The sequence below is a fragment of the Garra rufa genome, chromosome 23 (assembly GCF_049309525.1).
Source record: "Garra rufa chromosome 23, GarRuf1.0, whole genome shotgun sequence".
NCBI lineage: Eukaryota > Metazoa > Chordata > Actinopteri > Cypriniformes > Cyprinidae > Garra > Garra rufa.
Genome location: NC_133383.1, coordinates 4,035,771 through 4,062,209, shown reverse-complemented (window position 1 = coordinate 4,062,209; position 26,439 = coordinate 4,035,771). Strand labels below are relative to the sequence as shown.

The 26,439-nt window shown below is 31.6% G+C and overlaps 1 protein-coding gene across 1 annotated transcript in view; it reads left to right on the top strand.

Annotated features, from left to right (window-relative positions):
* cntnap3 (contactin associated protein family member 3) overlaps window positions 1-26,439 on the top strand; it is a 206,658-nt gene that overhangs the window by 139,807 nt on the left and 40,412 nt on the right. Inside the window, exons 6-11 of the mRNA XM_073830213.1 lie at window positions 6,903-7,009; window positions 15,651-15,770; window positions 17,343-17,540; window positions 22,299-22,455; window positions 25,866-25,993; window positions 26,196-26,366. Of these exons, the coding sequence (XP_073686314.1) occupies window positions 6,903-7,009; window positions 15,651-15,770; window positions 17,343-17,540; window positions 22,299-22,455; window positions 25,866-25,993; window positions 26,196-26,366 (881 nt within the window). The remainder of the gene's footprint in view (window positions 1-6,902; window positions 7,010-15,650; window positions 15,771-17,342; window positions 17,541-22,298; window positions 22,456-25,865; window positions 25,994-26,195; window positions 26,367-26,439) is intronic.

Below are 26,439 nucleotides of genomic sequence, written 5' to 3'. Positions count from 1 at the left end.
TTTATAGACTCATCAGAGACAAATTGTGTGAACTTCTGACTAAGTGATCATGCTATTTCTGAATTAAACAGCCTTTTTAAGACTTTATGTATAAATAGGGTTGCAAAGGGGTCAGAAATCTCTAGTAAATCTTTCTGAAACTTTCCAAAAATCCAAGGAAAAAAAAAAAAAAAAAATCCTGGAAAGTTGCCAAAACTTCGGAACTGTTCAGAAATCTTGTGTAAATTTTGTAAAAGTCGTCAAACAGCTATATGTAGAAAATTCTAATTTCAAGTCGAACAATTTGCATGTGTTTGCAAACCCATTGCATGAGTGTCTATGCTTATTTTTCAGTCTTTTCTTGAAAGCTTTTTCTGTATTTTTAATCAAATGCAGCTTTTCTGAACAGAAAAAAAAAACTGTTGAAGAAGTAGTCTATAAGCGGACTAGTTTCCCATTTACAGACTTCATTTATAGACCTTTTACATCTTTTGTTTATGATAGGTGTTTATTCATCTCAGGTTGTCTTATCAGAGAAAGCACAACTGTTTGGCAAGTCGTGTTCGCGTTTATCCTTTCTGTGTGTTTCTGGCTCTCTGTGTGTGCCAGTCTGATCATTACTCGCGGTGGCGGATTACAGGAGAACAGAGGCGTCTGGCTGCGCCGCGGCCTGTGTGAAGCCGACCGCTGCCGGTTGCTTGTGTCCCTGCGATGGGCCTGAAATCTCTGATGGGATCCGAGAGACACGGCTCTCAGTATGCCGTCGGCGTACGCGAGCCAAAAAGTGTGGTTTGGTTTTTTTCCCTTGGTTTGAAGTGTCGTTCTGAACGGAATGAAAGACACACTCGATCCTGTTCCGATTATAAAGCTACAAAGCGTGAAACCGGAGCGGAGAGCGTATCTGTCCCGACCACCGAAAGCACAAAGAGCGTTTGAACGGATCCTCTTAGACCATCATTGTGGCCACAAATGGAAATCTGGTGAATGATGTCGACTGTAAAGCGAGCGCTGGTAACGCGAGCATGCAAATCGTCCCGAGAGAGTTAGGAGAGGCTGGGAATTGTTTTTTGGCTCAGGCAAGGACATTGTGACTAGAAAGGATTTGCTTTTACAAAAAAGAAATTGGAAGGTGTTTGTGGTCGACGCAGCTGCTTTGAGTCACTCGGTTAACCTTGCTTTGCTCTCAGCAAAACTTTATAGCTTCTAAATCAAGGCGTCGTGGCATAAATGATTATTAGTGGTGTTTGCTAAGTCAATCTTGAGGTTAATGGTGTGATGAAACCTCTAACACAATGTATTAAAGTTCAGCACGTGCCGCGTCCTGCGGCGTTTGTGTGGGAATGAGTCCTCAAATCAGCTGTGTGGTTATTTCACCAAGTCATCAGATGTGTTCGTCAAGGGTTTTTGCACCAAAACATATAAGGATTACATAAACCCTCTGCAGAATATGCAAAATGTTAACAATTAAAGCTTTATAGTTTAATTAAGCTTTTGAGGGCAGTACTAAATAAAAAAGCAACATGCATATTTTATGATTCCTTGTTTTTTTATTATTAATAGTTTAGTTTACAGAATCTGTTAGGTGTGTGTGTGTGTGTGTGTGTGTGTTAACTTCTGACTAAGTGATAATTTCCATGCATATTTTTCGCCCTCTCTGAATTTTTAAGACTTGATGTAAATAACATCAGATACATGTATAAATGCATCACTAAATAAAACAAGTCTGTTTTTTTTTTATTAATAACAGTTTGCAAACCCATTGCATAAAATGTATGCCTGTTTTTCGCCCTCTCTCTGAATTAAATGAGCATATTTTTTGTTTATTTAATATTTTTTTGTAAATTAAGTCAAATAGTTGCATGTAGAAATACATTACGAAATGTATTTAAATTTAATAATAACAGTTTGCAAACCCATTGCATGCTATTTTTGTGCTTATTTTATGCTTATTTTTTCTTATTTAGTCTTTCTCTAAGGCTGTTTGTTCTTCTATATTTAAGACATCTATGTAAATGAAGTCAAACTTGTACATATAGATTTTTGATTATAATAATGTAGACTTGCTTTGCAAGTTATATAAATCATATTCTTGCTATCTACTGTACAGTTTTTGGAGTCATGTAATGGTTTGTGTGAAAAACAGGCCCAAATTTAAGTAATTATTTAATTTATCTTTAATATTGATTTGCATGCTTCAAAACACAATGATGGTCATTTCTTACATCAAATAATGTCCCGTTGGTCATTTGATTTTGACTTTTTACCTTACAATCTAAGAATACAAGTGTGAATTGTGAGATATAAACTCATATGTGAGAGTACGATGGTGTACAAATGTTTCGAGAATAAAGTCAGAATATTTTGAGTATCGTCAACATTACGAAATTTCATTTGTAGCAATTACGATATTAAAGTTATAATATTTTGAGCATATATTCTAGCCTATCGCAAATGGATTTTATTGGATAAATCTAAGACACATAAACTAATCTAACACATAAACGCACACATTCACACAGGTTGCAGAAGAAAGAAAGTGAGGAAAGAATGAGTGTAGAAGAGTGAAAATATGAAATCCCAAGTTTATAGCAATATGTGCAATTGCTTAGACCTAAACAACCATCAATCATCTAATTAACCCTCAGTTTAATCACAGACTCTCAATGAGGCTATTAAACTTTATATTAAATGCACCAGTTCAGCTACAGTACAATCTGCAGGTTGTACTTGCGTTGCATCGTTCCAGAAAGGGGATTTTCCAGGGTTGCTAATTGATTGAAAGTTTTGTGGTTGTTCGAGGTGGTGTCTTGGGCGTTGGCTGATGATGCAGAGTTGTGAGCTGGTTGAAGTTCAGGTGGGCACAGACGTTTGGGTCACTGCTTGCGGCAAAACTAGAACACAAAAACTCTCAATGGAAAGGAATAAAAGATATAAAAGAAAAATACAGAAGCATAACAATCTCCTCATGTTTTCTTTAGAGGAGCAACTGGCATGCAGGCCATTGAGCATTCAAAGAACGCAAAAAGCGGTGGCAAAAGTGACTTTGTTGTAATTTCGATTTAATTCTCAAAACATTTCGACTTTATCCTCATAATTTCAACTTTATTTTCAAAACATTTCGACTTTATTCTCGTAATTTCGACTCCATTCTCAAAACATTTAGACTTTATTCTCGAAACATTTTAACTTTATTCTGAAAACATTTTGACGTTATTCTCGAAACATTTTGACTTCATTCTCGAAACATTTCGACTTTATTCTCAAAACATTTCGACTTTATTCTCAAAACATTTCGACTTTATTCTCAAAACATTTCGACTTTATTCTCAAAACATTTCGACTTTATTCTCAAAACATTTCGACTTTATTCTTGTAATTTTGACTTTATTCTCAAAACATTTTGACTTTATTCTCAAAACATTTTGACTTAATTCTCGAAATATTTATTTTTGTAATTTTGACTTTATTCTCTGAACATTTCCACTTTATTCTCATAATTTCGACTTAATTCTCTAAATAATTAGACTTTATTCTCATAATTTCAACTTTATTCTGAAAACATTTTGACTTTATTCTCAAAAAATTTCGACTTAATTCTCGAAATATTTATTCTTGTAATTTTGACTTTATTCTCTGAAAATTTCCACTTTATTCTCATAATTTCGACTTAATTCTCGAAATAATTTGACTTTATTCTCATAATTTCAACTCTTCTCAAAACATTTCGACTTTATTCTCAAAAAATTTCGACTTAATTCTTGAAATATTTATTCTTGTAATTTTGACTTTATTCTCTGAAAATTTCCGCTATATTCCCATAATTTCGATTTAATTCTCTAAATAATTAGACTTTATTCTCATAATTTCAACTTTATTTTCAAAACATTTCAACTTTATTCTCAAAACATTTCGACTTTATTCTTGTAATTTTGACTTTATTCTCAAAACATTTTGACTTTATTCTCATAACATTTCGACTTTATTCTCAAAACATTTTGACTTTATTCTCAAAACATTTTGACTTAATTCTCGAAATATTTCGACTTCATTCTTGTAATTTTGACTTTATTCTCTGAAAATTTCCACTTTATTCCCATAATTTCGACTTAATTCTCGAAATAATTAGACTTTATTCTCATAATTTCAACTTTATTCTGAAAACATTTTGACTTTATTCTCAAAAAATTTCGACTTAATTCTCGAAATATTTATTCTTGTAATTTTGACTTTATTCTCTGAAAATTTCCACTTTATTCTCATAATTTCGACTTAATTCTCGAAAATAATTTGACTTTATTCTCATAATTTCAACTCTTCTCAAAACATTTCGACTTTATTCTCAAAAAATTTCGACTTAATTCTTGAAATATTTATTCTTGTAATTTTGACTTTATTCTCTGAAAATTTCCGCTATATTCCCATAATTTCGATTTAATTCTCTAAATAATTAGACTTTATTCTCATAATTTCAACTTTATTTTCAAAACATTTCAACTTTATTCTCATAACATTTCGACTTTATTCTCAAAACATTTTGACTTTATTCTCAAAACATTTTGACTTAATTCTCGAAATATTTCGACTTCATTCTTGTAATTTTGACTTTATTCTCTGAAAATTTCCACTTTATTCCCATAATTTCGACTTAATTCTCGAAATAATTAGACTTTATTCTCATAATTTCAACTTTATTCTGAAAACATTTTGACTTTATTCTCAAAAAATTTCGACTTAATTCTCGAAATATTTATTCTTGTAATTTTGACTTTATTCTCTGAAAATTTCCACTTTATTCTCATAATTTCGATTTAATTCTCGAAATAATTTAACTTTATTCTCAATTTCAACTCTTCTCAAAACATTTCAACTTTATTCTCAAAACATTTTGACGTTATTCTCGAAACATTTTGACTTTATTCTCAAAACATTTCAACTTTATTCTAAAAACAGTTTGACTTTATTCTTGTAATTTTGACTTTATTCTCAAAACATTTTGACTTAATTCTCGAAATATTTCAACTTTATTCTTGTCATTTTGACTTTATTCTCAAAACATTTCGACTTTATTCTCAAAACATTTTGACTTAATTCTCGAAATATTTATTTTTGTAATTTTGACTTTATTCTCTGAACATTTCCACTTTATTCTCATAATTTCGATTTAATTCTCTAAATAATTAGACTTTATTCTCATAATTTCAACTTTATTCTGAAAACATTTTGACTTTATTCTCAAAAAATTTCGACTTAATTCTCGAAATATTTATTCTTGTAATTTTGACTTTATTCTCTGAAAATTTCCACTATATTCCCATAATTTCGATTTAATTCTCTAAATAATTAGACTTTATTCTCATAATTTCAACTTTATTCTCAAAACATTTCAACTTTATTCTCAAAACATTTTGACGTTATTCTCGAAACATTTTGACTTTATTCTCAAAACATTTCAACTTTATTCTAAAAACATTTTGACTTTATTCTTGTAATTTTGACTTTATTCTCAAAACATTTTGACTTAATTCTCGAAATATTTCAACTTTATTCTTGTCATTTTGACTTTATTCTCAAAACATTTCGACTTTATTCTCAAAACATTTTGACTTAATTCTCGAAATATTTATTTTTGTAATTTTGACTTTATTCTCTGAACATTTCCACTTTATTCTCATAATTTCGACTTAATTCTCTAAATAATTAGACTTTATTCTCATAATTTCAGCTTTATTCTCAAAACATTTCGACTTTATTCTCAAATTTCAACTAAATTCTCGAAATATTTAGACTTTATTCTTGTAATTTTGACTTTATTCTCTGAAAATTTCCACTTTATTCTCATAATTTCGATTTAATTCTCAAACATTTCGACTTTATTCTCATAATTTCAACTTTATTCTCAAAACATCTCGACTTTATTCTCGTAATTTGGACTCTATTCTCGAAAATTTCAACTTTATTCTCAAAACATTTCAACTTAGTTGTAATTTTGATTTAATTCTCAAAACATTTCGACTTTATTCTCGAAACATTTCGATTTTATTCTGACATTATTCTTGTAATTTCGACTCCATTCTCGAAATATTTATTCTCATAATTTCGACTTTATTCTCACAATTTTTACTTTATTCTCGAAACATTCCAACTTTATTCTCGAAACATTTTGACGTTATTCTTGTAATTTCGACTTTATTCTCTGAAAATTTCTACTTTGTTCTCACAATTTTGACTTCATTCTCGAAACATTTCAGCTTGATTCTCGAAACATTTCGATTTTGTTGTAATTTCAACTTAATTCTCTAAATATTTCAACTTTAGTCTCGTAATTTAAACTTTATTCTCAAAACATTTCGTTATTCTCATAATATTTCGACTTTATTCTTAAAATATTTTGACTTTATTTTCGTAATTTCGACTTCATTCTCAATATTTATTCTTGTAATTTCGACTTTATTCTCTAAAAATTGACTTCATTCTCGTAATTTTGACTTTATTCTCAAAACATCTGAACTTTATTCTCAAAACATTTCAACTTAATTCTCAAAATATTACGACTTTGAGCTCATAATTTTAGATTATTTTATTCTTTAATGTGGCACTAAAATGCTGTCATATGAGAGAAATAAGTCAGATTTCTGAGATAATGTTACAGTTACTTTTTTTATTTCATGGTAGAAATAAGCTTCTATAATGCCTGCGATTTACATGCGTCTGTCATACTGTCACAATTCCTCCTGTATGTCACTAAAAGTGCACCATTAAAAGTCACAGTTTCCCGCTTCAGGATCAGATAAAGCCAACAGCAAGGTTTTTGCTCCGCACAAAGGCTGCATGTGTAATGCTGAATGATTGCGCTTCTGTATCTGATTGTCCTTGAGATCAAACATCAAATATGATATATTTCATGTCCTGCTTTTTTCCACCAGATGCTCCCCGAGTCGATGCGAACACGGAGGGAGATGCTCGCAGTCGTGGAGCACGTTTCACTGCAACTGTTCTGCCACGGGCTACAGCGGAGCAACCTGCCACAGCTGTAAGAACACTTCTCAAATACAGACCACTTCCTGCACGCCCTTCAAAAGCGTCCTGTGCGCCAATTCCTCACACACTCAGAGTCAAGGACGGATCAGGAGACAAATGCAGAGAGAATAGTTAGTCCCCCATGATGATCCCTAAACTTCAATATTTGATCACTGTTTAAAATAAAACATGGTTACAGTGATGATAATGTCTTCCTTTATGGAATGCAAAATTGACGTACATCAATCTGCAGATTTTTATTCGAATAACAGCACGCATTCATATTCATATTGTGTTTATTCATGCACACATAGCTACACTGAACAGCATTCATTGGGGCTTTTAGTCCAAAAGTGTGCATACTTGGAGAAATAATGATATATTTTAATGTTTACTTCATATTTATTATCCTTTCTGTTCTATTCCAAAGCTTTTGACTTACCTTTTTCCAAAGCACATTACAAATAATTGATATATTATATAATGATAATATAATATAATAAAAATTAAGATGTCATACACTGCAAAAAAATGCTTTTCTTACTTTTTGTTTTGTTTCCAGCCGAAATATCTAAAAATTCTTAACCAAGAAGGATTTTCTAGACGAGTAAAAATTATTTTCATTTTTAAAATTAGGTGCGTTTTTGTTTGAAACAAGCAAAATAATCTGCCAATGGAGTAAGAAAAATAAACTTATTTTCTGTTTGAAATTGGATTTTTTTTTGCTTACCCCATTGGCAGATTGTTTTGCTTGTTCTAAGCAAAAACTCACTTAATTTTGACTTGGTTTTTTTTTTTCTGAAAACAAGAAAATAATTTTACTTTATTGGAAAATCCTCCTTGATTTAAATTTTTTTTTTAGATATTTTGGCTGGAAACAATACAAACAATCTAAGTAAGAAAAGCATTTTTTGCAGTTTAGGATACCTTAAATTTTATAAAAACATGAATACATTATACAGTTTGCACACATCTAGTCATAAATGCTCTGTATTCATTATACGTGATTATTTTTCCTGTATGTGGATGTGTTTATCATTAATTGCCTCATAAGTTTGCAGATGTCATTTTGCAGCCTATATTAGTTTTATTTTCTAGTTTTTTGTTCTATACAGGAAGCTTTGAGATCTGAATACATATTTTCATCTCAAACTGAGTACTTTTGTCCCTGAACATCAAGTAAAATTGAATTCCTGGTTATATGAGGCCTAAAAGGAAACAATATAAAACATGACGCAAGGTCAGGTGCTCATTAGCTGCAGAGCTCCGGTTTTACATGCTATGGATTTACACAGAGTCCTCAATGAAGTGAAAAGGCCCGCTTTTGGTGCCGTAAAAGAGTGGGGAACAGATTTGGGCTAAAATGAAGCACACGTCACTCAAATGTTTAATGGCGGCAGCATTTAAGACGTTCACACTTGAGCTGTTTTAAAGGGTGAGCGTTATTGAGAGGGACTTTATAGAGCGGCCCCATAATTAGATCTCACATAAAGCTGCTGTCAGTCACAGGGGAGTTTGGAGGTTCAAAAATGAAAGCATGTTTCTGCAGTACTGTAGCTGAATATATCTGCTCTTTCACTCGTTTATTTATACTTGTGTGTTTTTTATGGGTTTTAGATCTTATACAATTTGAGATTAAAAATGTATTTATTTATGTACTTTGATTTCAGATAAAAAAAAATAAATAAATATCAAATTACTATAGGGTCATTCTGTGTCTATTTAAAAAATTTCCCCAGCGCAAATTTTTGATTTTGCTAATATTTTTTCTGAGGAAAAATAGACATGTATAACGATGAAAGCCAAAATATTAAATGTCATGGATGAATATTTACTGAGTAATCCACTATTTTGTAGAGGGAGGTCAATTTTCACCTTAGATTCAGAGTCAAGTTACATGGAGGTTAAAATGACTTCAGAAAGACGGCAGCATCATTATCTTATTTTTACACAGAGTTTGGTAGTTCTATTAGTAAAATCTGTTGACTTTAACAATTTTAGTTGCATTATGTGCCAATGGTGACCATTCAAAAATGGGGAAAAAGCAATTTTTCTCAAAGTTTGCATGCCTGAACTCAAGAAGTATTAAAGATATTTGAATACTCTTTCAGATATTGGGTCTTGACAAACTTTCCCTTTTTCATTTTTCTTTTTAATGCCCTATGAGATTTGGTTCCTGATATATTGGAATTTCAATATGACTCCAGGAGTAAATCGTAAAATGTACACATTTTCTGTGGTCAAAACCCAGATGTGGGTGAGTTCGAAAAAATATGATACTACTTTTATTTTAAAGAGGAATCTCTGAAGAACAAAGAATGTTGAAACTAGAGATATATCTTCCACCAGTCTGAACACCATAAATATTCTTTTTCCAAAGTTTGTTCCAAAGTTAACTCAAGAAGTATTAAAGATGTTGCAATATGATTTTAGATTCTAGTTCTTCATGAATTTCTCTTTTGGAATCTCAGTCTAAGAGATATGGGGATCTCAATAAAGCTCCATGTCCAGATTGTTGAATGTTACCCATTTTTTTAGTGGTCGAAAACCTAATGTCACTTTGTATACAGCAGATACTTATTTTATTTAAACAACAAAGCCTCATTGAGATCCCCATATCTCTGGACCTGAATGATGTAGGGCCTTGAAAATTAAGATTCCAAAAGAAATGTTTATTAGTAACTAGAATATAAAATCATATTGCAATATCTTTAATACTTCTTGAGTTATAGGCACGTAAACTTTGCAAAAATAATATTTATGGTACTCAGACAGGTATGTTCAATGCAGTTGTCTTGACAGAAAGAAATTAGGTACATCTCCAGTTTTAACATTTTTTGTTCTTCAGACATTCATCTTTAAAACAAAAGAATTATCATATTTTTTTAAACGGATCCATTTGGTTTTTGACCACTGAAAATGTGTACATTTAAACGTTTCACTCCTGGAGCCATATTGAAATTTCAATATCTCTGGAACCGAATCTCGTAGTGCATTAAAAATAAAAATGAAAAAAGGAAAGTTTGTTAAGATCCAATATCTAAAAGGGCATTAAAATATCTTTAATACTTCTTGAGTTACAGGCATGCAAACTTTAGAGAAAAACTTAAAGTGCTGTTTCTCTATTTTTGAATGATTACCATTGGCACATAATGCAACTAAGATTGCTAAAGTAAACAAATATTTTTACTAATAGAACTCTGTGTAAAAATAAGATAACAATGCTGCCATCTTTCTGAAGTCATTTTTAACCCCCTGTAACTTGACCATGAAAACTGCAATATAAAAACCATTTTGACCTCCCTCTACAAAATAGTGGATTACTCAGTAAATATTCGTCAATGACTTTTAATATTTTGGCTTTCATCACTATACATGTCTATCTTACTTCAGAATAAATATTAGCAAAATCAAAAATTTGAGCTAAGGACCTCTGGTTGAGTTGACACGGAATGACCCTATATGAAAATCTGAATTTAAATTAATAAATAAATAAAATAGTTATCATCTAATATAATTGCAATTCTGGGCTTGCGATCAGGTTGTTATGAAGCTTTATTAGTTCTCTTAATCTCCAATCTGTTCATAAACATAATTCTCTTGTATCTCGTGTATGAAATATGAAACAGATTGCATATAGATTGTAATTATTTTCCTTGAAAGTGAAACCTACAGTAATCCATTTCCTCCCTAAGCACCTTAATAGATAGTTAACTTCCCCTGTTTGCGTTACATCATGAATTCAGAGCTACGAAACAGATGCAGATGGTCATAATTAAAGCTGCTTCATTTGCCTGAGCGCTTGCAAAATTGATAGCGGCACACTTCAGATGAAACACTGCCTCCATTTTATAATGCAAATACACTGGGAGGTTTAATTTCACAAATATGTCATTCAAAATTAAGTGGACAAAATATGATTCTCATAATTCGCCTCTGAATGCAATGCTTGAATAATTTTGCAAAATATATTCTGTTGCAGATTTCTGAAAATGAATGTGAGCCAAAAAGAAAAAAAAAGTTTGCAGTGTGTTCAAACTTCAATATAACACAATTAGAACATATAATGTGATCAGTGGCGTAATAAAGTGAGTTACAAAACCATGTCAACATCTTGCCTTCACAGTCGCTTCACACTAATTACATTTCCGTTAAAAGTTCAAAACAGCACAGATAAGAAAGTGCATCTACATGTTCATTTAAACACTTTATTGGCTTGTGTTTGGTTCTGGAACATAGATTTAGATCGATACATCTGCGTAACCAATCACATTATTCCATCCAGATGTGACATTCAGCTAGTTTACCTTGTAACTAAAACTGTAATAAAAATTCATAAAAACTGTATAGACATGTTTAAAAAAAAAAAAAAAAAAAACTAACAAACATTACCACTTAAAATGAAAAAAGAAAACTTAAAATATATATTGTATTAATGTTATAGCAGTATTTTTGTAGTATAATATTTTTTTAGTTAAATCCTGCTGTTTTGATTTAGTCATATACAATAAATTAACTGTGTTTAGTGTACATTTGTAAATTCATTTATTAGTTTTAATGTTATTCTCTTAATTACTTTGTGCCAGATAAGTACTGCACTTTTAAAGTAAATTATGTAATCATATAAATTCATCATTTAGTGTAAGACAATACAGGCAAAAAACATCCCAAACATCTTTTTATTTACTTTATTGCATGTTATCTATTTGCGTCTGTAAATTTAGATTACAGTACATATCTTTAAAGGTCGTTTTCTTAATGAGTTTGTTTCTCCACTTCAGTAACACTTACATACACTAAACTTTACAGTTTTTTCCATATCTATATTCTGAAGGTTTTTACAGAAGGGTTTGTTCGTAATCATTTGCCTAATTTTATTATCGCACTGTAAGAATTTGTGTCTGTAGATTTCAAATACAATATATATCTTTGAAAATCGTATTCTCAAAATTAAGTTCTTTCTCCACTTTAGCAGAACTAACATACACCAAAATTTACAGTTTTATTAATATTTATATTTTAAAGGGTTTTACAGAATAGTTTGTCTATGTTATGTTTGGCTAAGAAATATTTAACATTTTACATTTAGATTTAGATTACAATAATTATCTTTATAGGTCGTTTTCTTAAAATGACTTTATGCACTTTAGCAACACTTACATACATCAAAATTTACAGTTTTATTCATATCTATATTCTGAAGGTTTTTACAGAGGGATTTGTTTATATGACGTTTTGCTGATAAATATTTAACATCTTAAATGTAGATCTAGATTACAATACATATCTTTACAGGTCATTTTCTCAAAATTAGTTTGTTTCTCCACTTTAGCAGCACTTAGACCAACATTTACAGTTTTATTCATATCTATTTTCTGAAGGTTTTTACAGATGGGTTTGTGTATATGGCATTTGCCTGAGAAATGTTGAACATTTTATGTGTAGATTTAGATTACAATATAGGTTGTTTTCTCAAAAATGGGTTTGTTTCCCCACTTCAGCAGCACTTACATGTACGAAATTGTACAGTTTTATTCATATCTATATTCTAAAGGTTTTTACAGAGGGATTTGTTTATATGACATTTGTCTGAGAAATATAGTTAACATTTACGTGTACATTTAGATCACAATACATGTCTTTATAGGTCGTTTTCTCAAAATTAATTTGTTTCCCCCACTTCAGCAGCACTTACGTGCACTAAAATGTACGGTTTTATTCATATCTATATTCTGAAGGTTTTTACAGAGGGATTTGTTTATATGACGTTTTGCTGAGAAATATTTAACATCTTAAATGTAGATCTAGATTACAATACATATCTTTACAGGCCATTTTCTCAAAATTAGTTTGTTTCTCCACTTTAGCAGCACTTAGACCAACATTTACAGTTTTATTCATATCTATTTTCTGAAGGTTTTTACAGATGGGTTTGTGTATATGGCATTTGCCTGAGAAATGTTGATCATTTTATGTGTAGATTTAGATTACAATATAGGTTGTTTTCTCAAAAATGGGTTTGTTTCCCCACTTCAGCAGCACTTACATGTACGAAATTGTACAGTTTTATTCATATCTATATTCTAAAGGTTTTTACAGAAGGGTTTGTTTATATGACGTTTGCATGAGAAATATTTAACATTTTACATGTAGATTTAGATTACATATCTTTATAGGTTGTTTTCTCAAAATGAGTTTCTTTCTCCACTTTAGCAGGACTTACACAAAAATTTACAGTTTTATTCATATCTATATTCTGAAGGTTTTTACAGGGGGATTTTTTTTATATGACGTTTGCCTAAGAAATATTTAACATTTTATGTGTAAATTTAGATCACAATACATGTCTTTATAGGTCGTTTTCTTAAAATTAATTTGTTTCCCCCACTTCAGCAGCACTTACGTGCACTAAAATTTACGGTTTTATTCATATCTATATTTTGAAGGTTTTTACAGAGGGATTTGTTTATATGACATTTGTCTGAGAAATATAGTTAACATTTACGTGTAGATTTAGATTACAATACATATCTTTATAGGTCGTTTTCTCAAAATGAGTTTGTTTCCCCACTTCAGCAGCACTTGCATACAGTACACTAAATTTTACAGTTTTATTCATATCTATATTCTGAAGGTTTTTACAGAGGGGTTTGTTTATATGACGTTTGGCTGAGAAATATTTAACATCTTAAATGTAGATTTAGATTACAATGCATATCTTTATAGGTCGTTTTCTTAAAATGAGTTTGTTTATGCCCTTCAGCAACACTTGCATACACTAAATTTTACAGTTTTATTCATATCTATATTGTGAAGGTTTTTACAGAGGGATTTGTTTATATGACTTTTGCCTTAGAAATATTTAACATTTACTTGTAGATTTAGATTACAGTACATATCTTTATAGGTCGTTTTCTCAATATGTCTTTGTTTCCCCACTTCAGCAGCACTTACATACACAAAATTTTACAGTTTTATTCATATCTATATTCTGAAAGTTTATATGACCTTTGGCTGAGAAATATTTAACATCCTAAATGTAGATTTAGATTACAATACATATCTTTATAGGGATTTAGATTACAATACATATCTTTATAGGTCGTTGTCTTAAAATTAGTTTGTTTCTCCACTTCAGCAGCACTTGCATACACTAAATTTTACAGTTTTATTCATATCTATATTTTAAAGGTTTTTTACAGAGGGATTTGTTTATATGACGTTTACCTGAGAAATATTTAACATTTACATGTAGATTTAGATTACAGTACATATCTTTATCTGTCGTTTTCTCATAATTTGTATGTTTTCCCACTTCAGCAGTACTTACATTCACTAAATTTTACAGTTTTATTCATATCTATATTTTAAAGGTTTTTTACAGAGGGATTTGTTTATATGACGTTTACCTGAGAAATATTTAACATTTACATGTAGATTTAGATTACAGTACATATCTTTATCTGTCGTTTTCTCATAATTTGTATGTTTTCCCACTTCAGCAGTACTTACATTCACTAAATTTTACAGTTTTATTCATATCTATATTTTAAAGGTTTTTACAGAGGGGTTTGTCTATATGACATTTTGGCTAAGAAATATTTGACATTTTACATGTAGATTTAGATTACAGTACATATCTTTATAGGTTGTTTTCTCAAAATGAGTTTCTTTCTCCACTTCAGCAGCACCTACACACATCAAAATATACAGCTTTTTTCATATCTATATTCTGAAGGTTTTTACAGAGGGATTTGTTTATATGACGTTTACCTGAGAAATATTTGACATCTTAAATGTAGATTTAGACTACAATACGTTTCTTTATCGGTCGTTTTCTCAAAATGAGCTTTTTTTCCACACTTCAGCAGCACGGACATACACCAAAATTTACAGTTTCGTTCATATCTCTAATCTGAAGGTTTTTACTGAAGGATTGTTCATATATCACTCACTTGATAAATATTTGACATTTTATGTGTTTTCATCTGGCTCTTGACAGCATTTCATGATTTTTAGAGTGATAAAAAGAGAAATCCAAAATCCCTTCTGTAAAAAAACCTTTAACTCTAATATATCAACAAAATGAAACTCGAATTTTGAACCTGGCTTTATCCAATGTTCAGATTTATCTTCTGAAAATGTATGCAATATAGTGCACTTTAATTACACAATGCTGCATATTTAAAAAGAAACTTGCAATACAAAACAATTGTCTTAATTCACTGTAATTAATCAACTGGGTAAGTATGGTGATATCCATTACTTGTGCTAATATTTATATCTTTTTGAATTCTTTCCTGAAAAAATCTTGTCTTCATCAATTTTCTGGTAGCAGATTGTAACTGAATGTAATTTCTAAAAGTCCTGAAGGTTCTCCAGATCATTTAAAGTATCTCAAGTACTGAAAACACAACCATCTCACCATCCATCCAACATGTGATGACATTTTACAGGGTGTGAATACAAAAATCAATGTTTTTATGTCAGTTGCATTTTCACACGCTGCATGAACGGGTCTCAACTTCATCTGTAGACAGAAAGTGTGAACACGCAATCGTTTATGTCCGCTACTGTTATTATTCACAGTGTTGAACGTAAACAGCTTCACCTCATTATCTTTCCACACTAACCTACTGCTTCTGTGTTTACAGCCATTTACGAAGCGTCGTGTGAGGCGTACAAACACAAAGGAAACACGTCTGGCTTTTACTACATCGACGTGGATGGAAGCGGCCCCATCAAACCTCAACTAATCTACTGCAACATGTCAGGTGAATCTCACGCAGCGAAGCCGAAGTGATTAAATCCCTTTAAACACTCCGTAATTGGGACTTTAATCCACCGCTTTTGATCCTTCACGCACCGTGTCACACCCCGCGGAGGAAGTCAGCTGTGACACTCGTGGAAAAACACACTTTAGAAGAAGCCGACAGATCAACCTTTGAGCACAAATAAAGTTTTAAAAGGCTTTTACGGCCTGATGCAGCAGAAGAGGCTTTTGAAGTTGAATGTCTCTTTAGAAAACCATCACGTCACCTTTAATAGATCCTCACTTCTCCTTTGTTAAAGTTGATATAAAATCCAAATTGACTCTATTGACTTTCTTAATACACATTGCTAGTCTTATTGTGCATGATTCATCAGTGTAGTTTCATTCTAAAGAAACAGGATTTGTCTTGCGTTTCTCTAAAATTCTTTTCTTCATTCAGTCAATTCCCCATGGTCACATATATTTTCTTATTCAGTATTTTTTCACATCAGTGTTTGTCATATTTTGAATTAGCTTTTATTTTTAAATCTTTTCATTTAACATAGTGTAAACTTTCATGGTTTTGACATTTTTATTAGTATATAGCAATATATGCATTCAAAAATATACCATTTTTGAATTTTTATATTTCAGTTTTCATTTTATTTTTAGTCATATTGTTTTGTTTGTCATTTTTATATTTATTATTAGTATATTCTGTTATCCACACTGTTATAGCATTTAGCAATATTTCAAATAGTTTTTGTATACATATATTTTTGGTTTTCATATTAATTGTAGTCTAAATTTGAATAGTATTAAATATATGTTAAGATTTTAATAAATGTAGCCATTGTTATTGGTATGTACTGTTATAATATTAATATTTAAAATTAGTTTTTATTTTTATATTTCAGTTTCATTTTAGTTCATATTTAAATATTATTGCTTTCACTGCAAAAAAAAAAAAATGCTTTTCTTACTTAGATTTTTTAGTATTGTCTTAGTCTTGTTTCCAACCAAAATATCTAAACATTCTTAAATCAAGAAGGATTTTCTTGACAAGTCAAAAATATTTTCTTGTTTTCAGACAAAAACAAGTCAAAATTAAGTGCTTAGAACATGCAAAATAATCTGGCAATGGGGGAAGTAAAAAAAAATCTTATTTCAAACCGAAAACAAGATCATTTTTCTTACCCCATTGGCAGATTATTTTGCGTGTTTCAAGCAAAAACACACTTAATTTTGACTTGCTTTTTCTGAAAACAAGAAAATAATTTTTACTTGTCTAGAAAATCCTTCTTGACTTGAGACTTTGCAAAAAAAAAAATGCTTTGTAAAAAGCATTTTTGCAGTGTTGTGGTTTTTGTAAAAAAATAATTTATATATACTTTATATACTCTTTACTCTCTTTTTTTCAAGAACGCAATTCAGTGTATTTCACATGGTTTAGGTTTTTAATGAACATCCTGTGACCTTTTGAGGGTCACATGACTGTTGCACTGGTGAAATTCGCCAGAGCTCTGCATAAAAACATTGTGCACCGTGTGTCATTTTAGCCTTTTCATTGTTCAAATTCCTCTTTTCCCTGCAGATAAAGCATGGATGGTGATCCAACATAATAACACAGAGCTCACCAAATTAAAAGCGTCCTCCGGGATAAATCAGCATTTAGCCCACTTTAACTATTCCGCCGACGCGGAGCAGATCCAGGCGATAATTACCCAGGCGGAGTACTGCGAGCAGGAGCTCTCCTACCACTGCAAAAAGTCACGGCTCTTGAACACACCAGGTAAGCCCTTTTTATTAGGAATATCGATCGCCCCCTCCCTATCTAAGGTCAGGCTTATTAAAACCTCGCTCCATCCGCAGACGCTTAAGCAAACGGCTCAAATTGATTGTTATGCTCTTTGTTACGGCAGCTCAGTTATTTCCACGTGTTAAATTAATTGAAAGTCACCTTTAGGGTGGATTATTTATGTGCATTTGCACCTTTGAAGAGCTTTTATCATGTTTGTTTGTTTGTTTGTGTGGGTTTGTCATGGGCGGTTTGGTTCGATGTCTATGACAGGTCGAGGCGGGTGATAGCGGTTCTCGTAGTCTCTCAAATAAACACGAAACATCCGCGCACACGGTAATTACGTCCATTAGTTGTCACATTATCGCAGTTCTTGATGAGACGAGAATGTGGTGTCGGGCGTAAATAAGAAATTTTGGAAAAGTCATATGAATAGTAATGAAAATAATGCACTTGTCTCAGTTAAACCTGGACAGATGCATGCGAGACTTTAGTGAAAAAACACTCATGAGATCTCTTTAACATCTTAATGCTTTCTCTTAGACAGCAGTGAGATTAAAACTAGAGCAAATGGAGGTGTTTTTCATGTTTTCATCAACTGACACATCATCACGAAGAGTGTCAAAATGTACTTGCCAAGATCCCAATGTGTGCAATCAGAGATTTCAATATGAACTCAAACATTTCTCTTCAAATGATCTGAACTATTGACTCTTTTCTGACTTTTTTTATTTAATTTTCTGCTTCTCAAATATTTCTTACGAGAAAAAGACCTTAGTAATCTCACACATTATCTCAAAATGTCTCAAATTGTGCTCATATTTGCCAAGATACAAAGGTCAGAGGACTCAATATGAACTTTAGGATCAAATGTTTTTTAACTTCTGGCTTGAGGACCTTCAGTAGAAACATCTAATTTTCTGTTTATCAGATGTTTCTCATGAGAAAAAGACTCCAGTATACTGTAAATGTCTCAATGTTCTCAGATTTGCCTGTAACCGAAGTGTGTATCCAGAACTCAGAGATCTCATTTTGAACTCAAAGGTTTCTCATCAAATTCAGGATCAAATTATCTGAACTATTGGCTCATTTGTGTCTGTTCTTTTTTTTTTTTTTTTTTGAGGAACTATTGTAGAAACAAAGTCTGCAACCAAAAGTTAGAGATCTCAAACATCTCATTTGTGTCTATTTTAATTTTCTTTTGAGGAACTTCAATAGAAGCATCTAATTTCCTGCTTCTTAGGTGTTTCCCCTAAAAACATAGCGGTCCCACACGTTATCTCACAATGTCTAAAACCCAGAGATCATCAAATTCTGGGTCAAATAATCTGAATCTGAATAAACTATTGACTCATTTGTGTCTGTTATTATTTACATGAAGGAACTTGTGTTTTTTACTTTGAGGAGCTGCTTATCAGATGTTTTGCATGGGGAAAAAACAGTAATCTCTAAATATCTTAAATTGTGCTTAGATTTGACAAGATCCTAAAGTCTTCAACCAAAACCTAAAAATCTCAGTAAGAACTCAAACATTTCTCATCAAATTCAGGGTCAAATGATCTGAACTATTAAATAATTAGTGTCTATTTTTATTTCTTTTGAGGAACTTTAGTAGACCCATCTAATTTCCTGCTCTGAGGTGTTTCTCCTGAGGAAAAAGACCCCAATAATCTCTAAATATCTCAAGTTGTGCTCAGATTTGACAAGATCCCAAAGTTTGCAACCAAAACTTAAAGATCTCAATATGAAATCAAACATTTCTCATTAAATTCACGGTCAAATTATCTGATTTTTTGACACGTTTGTGTCTTTTTTTATTTATTTTTTTACTAATTTACAGCTTCTTAGATGCTTCTCACAAAGAAAAAAAGACTTTAGTAGTCTCACATATCATCTCACAATCCCCAGAACCCAGAGATCATCAACTTTTGGGTCAAATAATCTGAACTATTGACTTATGTGTGTCTATTTTTATTTGCATTGACCAAATTTGCTTCTCAGATATTTCTCATAAAAAATACCCCAGTAATCTCTAAATATCTTAAATTGTGCTTAGATTTGCCAATATCCCAAAGTCTGCAGCAAAAACTTAAAGATCTCAGTATGAACTCAAACATTTCTCAATAAATTCAGGGTCAAATGTTCTAAAGTATTGACTCATTTGTGTCTGTTTTTATTTACATTGAGCAACTTTTCTGTACTTACATTGAGAATCTGCTTCGCTGATATTTCTCATAAAAAAGACCCCAGTAATCTCTAAATATCTCAAATTGTATCAAGATTTGACAAGATCCCAAAGTCTGCAACCAAAACTTAAAAATCTCAGTATGAACTCAAACATTTCTCATCAAATTCAGAGTCAAATGATCTGAACTACTGACTCATTAGTGTCTATTTTTATTTCTTTTTGAGGGACTTTAGTAGAAACATCTAATTCCCTGGGTCTCAGATGCTTCTCACAAGGAAAAAAGACCATAGCAGCCTCGCACATCATCTCACAATGTCTAAAACCCAGAGATTATAAAATTTTGGGTCCAGCAATCTGACTCATTTGTGTCTGTTCTGATTTCTTTTGATGAACTTTAGTAGAAACCTAATTTCCACCTTATCTGGTGTTTCTTCTGAGAGAAAGACCCTAATAATATTTTTATAGTGTCTCAAATTGTGCTCAGATTTGCCAAGATGCCGAAACTTATAGATCTCAACATTTCTCATCAAATTCAGGGTTAAATTATCTGAATCATTGACTTATTTGTGTCTATTTTTGTTTACGTTGATCAACTTTCTTCACTTACATTGAGAATATGCTCCTCAGATATTTCTCATGAGAAAAAAAGACTCCAGTAATCTCTAAATATCTCATTGTACTAAGATTCGACAAGATCCCAAAGTTTGCAACCAAAACTTAATATGTCAGTATAAACTCAAACATTTCTTATCAAATTCAGGGTCAAATGATCTGAACTGTTGACTCATTAGTGTCTATTTTTATTTCTTTTGAGGAACTTTAGTAGAAACATCTCATTTCCAGCGTCTCTGGTGTTTTTAAAACATTTCTCTTCAAATTCAAGGTTAAATGAACTGAACTTTTAAAACCCAGAGATTATTAAATTTGAGGCAAATAATCTGAACTATTGACTCATTTGTGTTTGTTATTATTATTATTATTATTATTATTATTATTTACTTTGAGGCGCTGCTTATCAGATGTTTTGCATGAGAAAAAGACCCCAGTAATCTCTAAATAACATAAATTGTGCTCATTTCCCAAGATCCCCAAGTCTGCAACCAAAACTTAAAGATCTCAGTATGAACTCAAATATCTCAAGTTGTGCTAAGATTTGACAAGATCCCAAAGTTTGCAACCAAAACTTAAAGATCTCAATATGAAATCAAACATTTCTCAACAAATTCAGGGTCAAATGATCTGAACTATTAAATAATTAGTGTCTATTTTTATTTCTTTTGAGGAATGTTAGTAGAACCATCTAATTTCCTGCTTTTGAGGTGTTTCTCATGAGGAAAAAGACCTCAATAATCTCTAAATATCTCAAGTTGTACTAAGATTTGACAAGATCCCAAAGTTTGCAACCAAAACTTAAAGATCTCAATATGAAATCAAACATTTCTCAACAAATTCAGGGTCAAATGATCTGAACTATTAAATAATTAGTGTCTATTTTTATTTCTTTTGAGGAATGTTAGTAGAACCATCTAATTTCCTGCTTTTGAGGTGTTTCTCATGAGGAAAAAGACCTCAATAACTCTAAATATCTCAAGTTGTGCTAAGATTTGACAAGATCCCAAAGTTTACAACCAAAACTTTAAGATCTCAATAAGAACTCAAACATTTCTCATTAAATTCAGGGTCAAATGATCTGAATTTTTGACACATTTGTGTCTTTATTTATTTCTTTAAACTTTAGTAGAAACATCTAATTCCCTGCTTCTTAGGTGTTTTTGAAACCTTTATCTTCAAATTCAACGTTAAATAAACTGAACTATTGACTTTCTTTTAAAGAAACCTTAGAAGAAACATCTCATTTACAGCTTCTCAGATGCTTCTCACAAAGAAAAAAGACCTTAGTAGTCTCACACATCATCTCACAATGTCCAGAACCCAGAGATCATCAATTTTTTGGGTCAAATAATCTAAGCTATTGACTCATGTATGTCTGTTTTTATTTGCATTGAAAAAATTTGCTTCTCAGATATTTCTCATGAAACAATACCCCAGTAATCTCTAAATATCTTAAATTGTGCTTAGATTTGTTAAGATCCCAAAGTCTGCAACCAAACCTTAAAGATCTCAGTATGAGCTCAAACATTTCTCATTAAGTTCAGGGTCAAATGTTCTAAACTATTGACTCATTTGTGTCAACTTTTCTTTACTTACATTGAGAATCTGCCTTTCAGATATTTCTCATGAGAAACAGACCCCAGTAATCTCTAAATATCTCAAATTGTACTAATATTTGACAAGATCCCAAAGTTTGCAACCAAAACTGAAAGATCTCAATAAGAACTCAAACATTTCTCATCAAATTCAAAGTCAAATGATCAGAACTATCGTAAAAAGTTGGTTTTGAAAAAACAAAACAAAACTGAAAATAACATTTTATATGGGTGTGCTTCATTCCAAAAATCTTTCTTTGATGTTTTTTTTTTTCCATTTTTTCATCTCAGTGTGATTGTGCGGTGCGGTTGCGTCAGTCTGTTGATGACCGCTGTGAGTCTGTGTTGTTGTTTCAGATGGTGCCCCCTTCAGCTGGTGGGTGGGCGGCTCAGGCGAGGCACACATGTACTGGGGCGGCGCGGTGCCGGGCAGTCAGCAGTGCGCTTGTGGCCTGCAGGAGAACTGTGTGCATCCCGAACACTTCTGCAACTGTGACGCTGACAGCAAAGATTGGTACGACACACACTCACGTGACTGTTCCAAACCTCATCAGAATAAGACATTACTTTTGTTTAAACAAAACAAAACCTACTTTCAGAAACATTGAGATGTTTCTGTGCATTGTAGCATTATTTTCATTGCAGCTGCAGATATATACCCTGAATACCATCAAAGTACCTAAAAATATTGAAATATTCTTATGTATTAAAGGAGTAGTTCACTTCCAGAACAAAAATGTACAGATAATGTACTCTCCCCTTGTCAAAGATGTTCATGTCTGTCTTTCTTCAGTCTTTTGAGAAAAAACTTTTCAGGAATTATCACCCATAAAGTGGGCTTCTATGTTGGCCATGAGTTTTAACTTACAAATTGCAGTTTAAGTTCAGCTTCAAAGGGCTAGAAATGATCCCAACCAAGGAATAAGGGTCTTATCTAGTGAAACGATTGGTCTTTTTTTTTTTTTTTTAATAAATACAAATTTATATACTTTTAAACCTCAAATGCTCATCTTGTCTAGTTCTGCCATGTGCATGCATACGTTCAACACAGTTTGAAAAACTCCCATCTCATTTTTTTTCCTCCAACTTCAAAATCGTCCTACATCGCTGTTTTACTTTTTTTTGTAAAGGGCTTTTGACCTTCTCTTTGTAAACGCCGGGTCACAGGGCTCTACAGTGCGACCATTTCACTCGCATTTGCGACTGAAAATTACTGTGCGCTACCAAGAATAAAATATTCTACACTGTAAAAAGTTTTCGCCAGTTTCAACTTAAAAAACTTAAGTTTAGCAGCTGCCTTAAAAGTCATTTCAACTCATGAGTTAAATCAACTCATTTTTATTGTAATAAGTTAAAATGGCTTGTAGTTTTAAGCTGATTTAACTTAAATTTTAAGGCAGCTGCTGAACTTAGGTTTTTAAGTTGAATCTGGTGAAAACTTTTTACAGTGTAGGAGCACCATGTGCAATTGACCCGATCAGCATGTTTGTGTTTGAAGGGAGCTTCAAAGGTTTCTACATGTTTTTGCAATGTTAAGTAATGTATCACAGACATCTCTCACGAATCCTTTCATAAACAAAGTGTAGAGAGAGTGTATATAAGAGATTGATTGTGCAGTGTAGAGAGCTTCGTTGATGAACACGATAAACTAAAATGACTGACAGCTTTTAGTGATTTTTAAGGGAGTTTGCAAATGAGATATTGATTTAATACCACAGTTAAATAAACAAGTTAATATTAAGTGACTTACATTGTCTTATTGTAACACTATTGCCTGATTTTGCTCTATTTTGTTGAAAATAGTTTGAAACAAAGTTATAGCTGAGCCGCTGCGCATCTCAATTCAAATATAACAGTGTTTGTTTATAAATAAATGTGCGTATTTAATCAAATCTAGTGAGTCAATTGATTCAATTTCCCATTCATAAAGACAGACATTTGCTTTATTCCTGAATGAATCAGCCGTTTGACCGAATCAAATGAATGATATGATTCAGTATAGTTAAATAAGTGACTAAGCATTAATTTATGAATGTAATTGCACTCATGCCCCCTTTGAGCCTCATTAAACATATGAAAATACACCTACAAGTCACTTTTGTGTTCTTCTATGCCACCTCTGTAGTACACCTCTGTTGGTAAATTATTATTCTTATTCTACTTGTTTTTATTGTTCTTGTTCTATTTTTTTTAATAAGAAATAAAAAAAAAACTTGCAAATATATTTTTTAAACTTTTGACATAAAAGATGACATCCTTTTAATAAAAAAGGCCATTAGAAAGGTAAAAACAAAATTCCCCTGTAAATCTTGTAATTGGAAGGTAAATTTTTGATGGCTGATTGTTTCGCTATATAAGACCCTTTTTCCTCGTCTGGGATCATTTATAGCCCTTCGAAGCTGCATTTAAACTGCATTTTGTAAGTTCAAACTCGCCGGCACCATAAGTCCACTATATGAAGAAAATTCCTGAAATGTTTTCCTCAAAAAATTTCTTTACGACTGAAGAAAGAGAGACTTAAACATCTTGGATGAACGGGGTGTTCTGGAAGTGAACTACTCCTTTAAGTCACTTAATGCAAATATATGAACACTAAAAATTCATACTGAATGCCATTAAAATACCTACAGATATTGAAATATTCTTATGTATTAAATATTCTATATTTGACCCTGAACTTCCATCCTGAATTTTTTAAATAAAATATTAATTTATTTTATTAAATGTAAATAGTTTAAAACAACAATGCCACATAATGCAATATTTTTTTTTACTTATTTATTTTGCATTGTGGAAATTGAAAAATCTGGTTGTGATGCAAAAGAAAGCAAGTTGCAATTTGATCAATATTTTAAGTAATATCAATAGCAAAACAAAAAAGCACGTTGCAATATTGTCAAAGGACCAAAAAATATTGAAGTATATTTGTGTTTTATATTTCATATCTGACCCAGAAGTACCATCCAAAGACTTTTTAAATAAAATATTAATTTATTTTATTAAATCTAAATAGTTTAAAACAACAATGCCACCACAATGCAATAAACAAATTGCTTTTTTTTTTAAACGTATTTTATTTTATTTATTTTGCTTGCATTTTGGAATTTGAAAAATGTGGTTGTGATGCAATAAACCATAATGCAATAAACAAATTGCTTTTTTTAATTGTAAAATTTTAGTTTATTTATTTATTTTGCATTGTGGAAATTGAAATTGACCATCCAAAGACTTTTTAAATAAAATATTAATTTATTTTATTAAATCTAAATAGTTTAAAACAACACTGCCACCATAATGCAATAAACAAATTGCTTTTTTCATGTATTTTGCATTGTGGAAATTGAAAAAAAAAATGTGGTTGTGATGCAAAAGAAAGCAAGTTGCAATTTGATCAATATTTTCAGTAATATCAATAGCAATGCAAAACAAAGAAGCATGTTGCAATATTGTCAAAGGACCAAAAAATATTGAATTATATTTGATATTTAATTTAAATAGTTTAAATCAACAATGCCACCATAATACAATAAAAAAATGGCTTTTTTATGTATTTTGCATTGTGGGAATTGAAAAAATGTGGTTGTGATGCAAAAGAAAGCAAGTTGCAAAAAATATTGAATTATATTTGTGTTTTATATTTCATGTGTCACCCAGAAGTACCATTCAAACACTTTTTAATTAAAATATTTTATTGATTTTATGATGATGCAGTAAACAAATTAAGTTTTACAATTTTGCTTCTGCATTATGGGAATTGCAATGCAAACAAACAAATAGATAGGAATTGATGTTTTGATTTATGGGTGAAATTTGACTTGTTATCATATAGTGGACACGTCTTGCCAGTTTTCATGCGATTCACCCTTGAAGTGAAGTCGTGTTGTTCTCATATGTTTACTCATGCTGTTTTGATTTCTTTGACAGGTCGAATGACTCTGGTCTGCTGTCCCATAAAGAGCATTTGCCAGTGCGAGCGCTGGCTGTGGGTGACATCAACAGATCAGGTTCAGAAGCGGCCTACAGAGTGGGACCCCTGCAGTGTTACGGTGACAGTAAGTACTGCGCCAATTTAATATCAGGCCCACTAATCACACTCTGAGCGCTTACTCTGTCAATCTGTCAAACCCACCGCCGCTACACCAGCTCTGGCTTTTTTTTTTTTTTTAGATTGGCATTTCATGCGCTTAATGAAAACCGTGATGCTGTTCCTGGTGAATGATATATAAATACTGCTACTGTAAATGCTTTCTCCAGATAACTTTTGGAACGCTGCCTACTTCAACAAGGAGACGTCCTACCTGCACTTCCCCACGTTCCACGGGGAGCTGAGCGCCGATATCTCCTTCCTGTTTAAGACCAGCTCTTCATCAGGAGTGTTTCTGGAAAACCTGGGGATCAAAGACTTTATCCGGATCGAACTGAGCTGTAAGTGCATTCCACCTTCCGGTTTATTCCTCTGAATCTCACGAAAACCTGCCAAGACATTTCAACCCGAAAT